General features: G+C 33.1%; 1 protein-coding gene across 1 annotated transcript; it reads right to left on the bottom strand.

Annotated features, from left to right (window-relative positions):
- Window positions 1–278: 278 nt before the first annotated feature.
- On the bottom strand, window positions 279–3,814 carry LOC110645305 (protein disulfide isomerase-like 1-3). The gene is made up of 8 exons (XM_021798409.2): window positions 2,486–3,814; window positions 2,271–2,400; window positions 1,753–1,924; window positions 1,532–1,647; window positions 1,362–1,439; window positions 678–767; window positions 529–606; window positions 279–414 (listed from the first exon to the last, which is right to left on the bottom strand). The coding sequence occupies exons 1-8, from the start codon at window positions 2,986–2,988 to the stop codon at window positions 289–291; spliced, it is 1,293 nt and encodes a 430-aa protein (XP_021654101.2). The 5' UTR covers window positions 2,989–3,814; the 3' UTR covers window positions 279–288.
- Window positions 3,815–4,021: the final 207 nt, after the last annotated feature.

Genomic DNA, 4,021 nt, shown 5'->3' with positions numbered 1-4,021 from the left:
TTTATTTTTTTCACTATTCATTTTATTTATTATTATTAATTATATACTTGTGATTATAACATTTTTTCTTTTTTTTTTTCAATTGTAATTCATCATAAACATACAAGTATATATATAATAAGAAATTACTAAAAATTAATTCAACACACTTTAGGGATGATACATGACAGCTTCCTACAAACTGATATATATATATATATATATATATATATATATATATATATATATATATATATATATATATATATATATATTTATTTATTTATTTATTTATATGAGTACTTATGACTAATATGCAGGAGGAATGGAGCTTGGATCAGACGCATGAGAGTGTAATGGAAGTCTAATAACTGTCTTCACAGCTGGTTCTGCTTTGATCAGAAACTTGTCTTCCATAAACTCCTCTGCAAATGACTACACCTCGGCATACAAGACGATAGAAACATCATATAATTAGTGTCATGGATCCTACACTGCTTAATTCTAAGAATTAATTTTCGAATAAGAGAATTATTAACTAAAGTGTACCTTAATGCCATACAAGCTCAATTCACCATCGTATATATGCTTCTTGACAACCCCATTTTTTTTGTAATAAGCAACAACCTGCTTGATGATGTAGTTTTTCGTTCATCAAAGCTCAGTCTGATAATTAACTTTAGAAAAAGAGAACTCACTGTTGGAGAACCTTCGGTGAGGCCAAATTCATGAGAAAGCCGCCTTCCGGCGGACAATTCATCTCCAATTTCCACATGTACAAAGAGAAGCTGCAGAAAACCCCACAATATCATGTTACATTACAAAGAAGTAGGGATCAATAATGCAAGACATTTATTCTGATGAAAATATACACTAAAGTCACAATCCTTGCGCTTGGTCAGCATAGTAAAACAGAAAAATGTACGTTCTTTTTAGCAGCCCACTTGAAAATCTTAAGCCATATCATTGGCAAGAAAAGGAAATGATTCAAGATTTTACAGTTTCCCATAAATCAGTTAACAGAAATCTATTGTTTATAACTCTGCCAATGCTAATAATGAAAATCTTGAGTATCATAAGTACATTCAACCTTCTCAATATGGAGATTTCTAGTCCTGCAAAATCAGCACTTTTAATCTGCGGATTCAGCTTTCTAATTGTGCTTTTAAGTTCATGTATGTGTTCAACCCTTCAATTGTGGGAAGTTAGTAATGTATAATTGTCAGGTTACGCAATCCCATGATTTAAGGAATTTTAGCGGTTAATCTATTTAAAGACAGTATATATCTAATGTTTAGCCCTGCAGACACTTCTTTTCTGTTCATAGCCAAGGGCCTATGAAGGCTTAAGCATCTATTAGAACTATGGATTTTTATAATCACCTTTCCTTTGAAAGCATTTGCCGCCTCTTTGAATATGCATAAAACCTTCCATGATCTTTGAGGAGTGAAGAGCCACAACTGAAAATGAAACAATAGAAAAGTGAAATGTTGTGCGGTCACTAAGAATTATTTCTCAATTTCTTCAATAAAATAGGGGAAAAAAATCTTACCTTTTTCATTGGATTCTCAAAAATATTTGAAGCATCCTCTTCTGTGAAAGTGATCACTGAAGGAAGCTTTTTTACAGATACAAAGTCAGCTATTGCCAATCTGGTGAATTGACCTTCTGCAGGAAGAAGAGTAGAATATAAACCATGAAGGGAAGGCGGAATTTGAATGTCTCAAATTGAAATACTAGGACATAAAATATATTGATGAAAGTGAAACTAACCATAATCAAAGTGGCTATACTTTACACATTCTCTTTTCCTCATGATCAGAGCAGGGCGTTTGATTTGGGGGTCAATGTGGAACAACACAGCAACATCAACATTGCTAGTTTGATAGAACTTGACATCAATATGCAGTTTTGAGACAGCAGCAAGCTCCTCACTATGTGGACCCTGTCAATTTTTTTGGGAGATAGAATTGAATGAAAACTAATGATTAAACAAATCAAGAGAAAAATAAAATGTCATTCAGTTTATTAACCTATCTGATTATAGAATGGGAAAGAATATTGAATTGCTTTTTTTCACAATGAAAATGATGTAATGAGAGTGTTGTAGTGATTACAGTAAGAGAAAGAATGTGATTATAAAAAAAGAGAATGAAAATATAATTACAGTAACTGTATAAATGCTATATCAGGAAGGCAAATCCAGGGCGCGCACAATCACACAGTACAGTACAGTATAGAAAAGAGAAATAGTGATTTAACATGGTTGGGCTGTAAGGGCACTAAAATACCTGTAAAGTGTCTAGGAATCCCAAAACCATCATAGGTTCAGCGTCTAGTATACGATATGCCTTATAAACTGTTGTCACGTTTTCGACGGTATTGTTAAGCTTCTTATTAACCCAATTTGAAATAGCATCCCTGCAATGTAAACAACCATGGATTCGTAAATCAAGCTTAATTTCATTCTTGCGGGTTAAAATCTGTAGACGAGCAGAAAAATCACCTGGTTCTTTCTTCGAAATAACGAACCTTGCGAACTCCACCAACTGAAAGATACACAGTGGAATACCCTCGAATATTGAACTTCCTCGCCAACTCTGTTTCTTGAGTAGCATCGATTTTTGCAAGAACAACCTTACCCTTCAACATGGTAGCAGCCGCAGCATATTCCGGTGCCAGCTTCTGACTCCAATAGCTCCAAGGTGCGTAGAAATTCAGCATTACATACTGATTTCTATTAACAAAGTCGCTAAAGTTGTTCTTGGTCAACACCACCACATCCTTTTCATCGACTGCGGGGGAGATAATGCTCTGACCATGATGTTGGTCGACGGAGATTGAAGAAACAGCTTCAGCTTCGGCATCGTCTGCGTTGTGGTGAAAGAAAGAAAGAGCTTTTGCAACAATTGGTGAAGAGAAGTGAGAGAAAGGTGTAAAGCAGAAGAGTGTGAAGAGAAAGAAGATTGAAGTGAAGAGAAGGAGGACAATTCTTGTTGTCGTCGCCATTGTTTTCAGGAGAGATGGAGCATAGAAGAAGAATGAGAAGGGAGAGTTATGTATTAATGGCCTGGGCAGAGTATACCATGGAAGAGTACAGAATTATCAGAGCAGTGTCTTTGGACAACGGAGAAATTTAAGCCATCAAACCAATGACTGGATTAACTTAATTTTAAAAATCACAAATTTTTTTCCCCTTAACATCCATTGACATTTTCTTTTCTTTTTTTTATTTTTTTAAAAATTAAATGAAGAATATTAATTGGTGGATGAGAGGAAAAAACAATGTTTACATAGACGATTATTAGTTTCTACTCCATGTGAAGGTAAAAAATTCTGTATAAATTCCTTTGAAGTACCTGGAAATTTTCTGCTGCTTCTTGGAATGCAGGCATAACCTTTTCAGAATTATTTGTACGGCAAAAAGCCATAACATGGACAAAATTAAATAAATAAATAAATCAATAAGCATGTTAAAGTTATAGCAGTAATCAAAATTTCCTTATATCGTGGGAATAAAGTCTGCTGAGGTTATGTGCTTTGGTGAGGGAAAAAATAACTCAATTGAATTGAACAAAAAGGAAATTCGAATTAATAGAAATAAACAGGTAAACTAACATTAAACAAATAGGAAATAAAGTAAAAATCAATCAAGAATACTCAAAATATAAGAATTGAATTCTGCCAAGAGCAAACTCTTTGGAATTTTCTGGTTTAACTTGGAACAAAGTAAAAAGAAAGGAAAATGTTTTTATAGTTTTGATGTTTATGAACTGAACTAAGAACAAAACAAGAAAGATAAAAGGATAAGTAGAAGAAACAAATTCTTTGAAGTTCAGAACGCCGCAAAGAACTCAAAATTTGGTAGCACTTATGCTAAATTTATCTTTTCATTCTCTAAAGTGTCTAAAATCTTTTAATTGTTTTAGCATTATATATGTGAGTCTATTTATAGGCAAAGATAAGAAACTAAAGAGGAAAATTACAAAGAAACTAATTATGAAATAAAGAAAAACAGATCTCGAATAAATTCTAATAGAAA

The sequence above is a fragment of the Hevea brasiliensis genome, chromosome 8 (assembly GCF_030052815.1).
Source record: "Hevea brasiliensis isolate MT/VB/25A 57/8 chromosome 8, ASM3005281v1, whole genome shotgun sequence".
Taxonomy (NCBI): Eukaryota; Viridiplantae; Streptophyta; class Magnoliopsida; order Malpighiales; family Euphorbiaceae; genus Hevea; species Hevea brasiliensis.
Note: the sequence above shows the minus strand (reverse complement) of the source record. Positions and strands in the feature narration are given on the sequence as shown.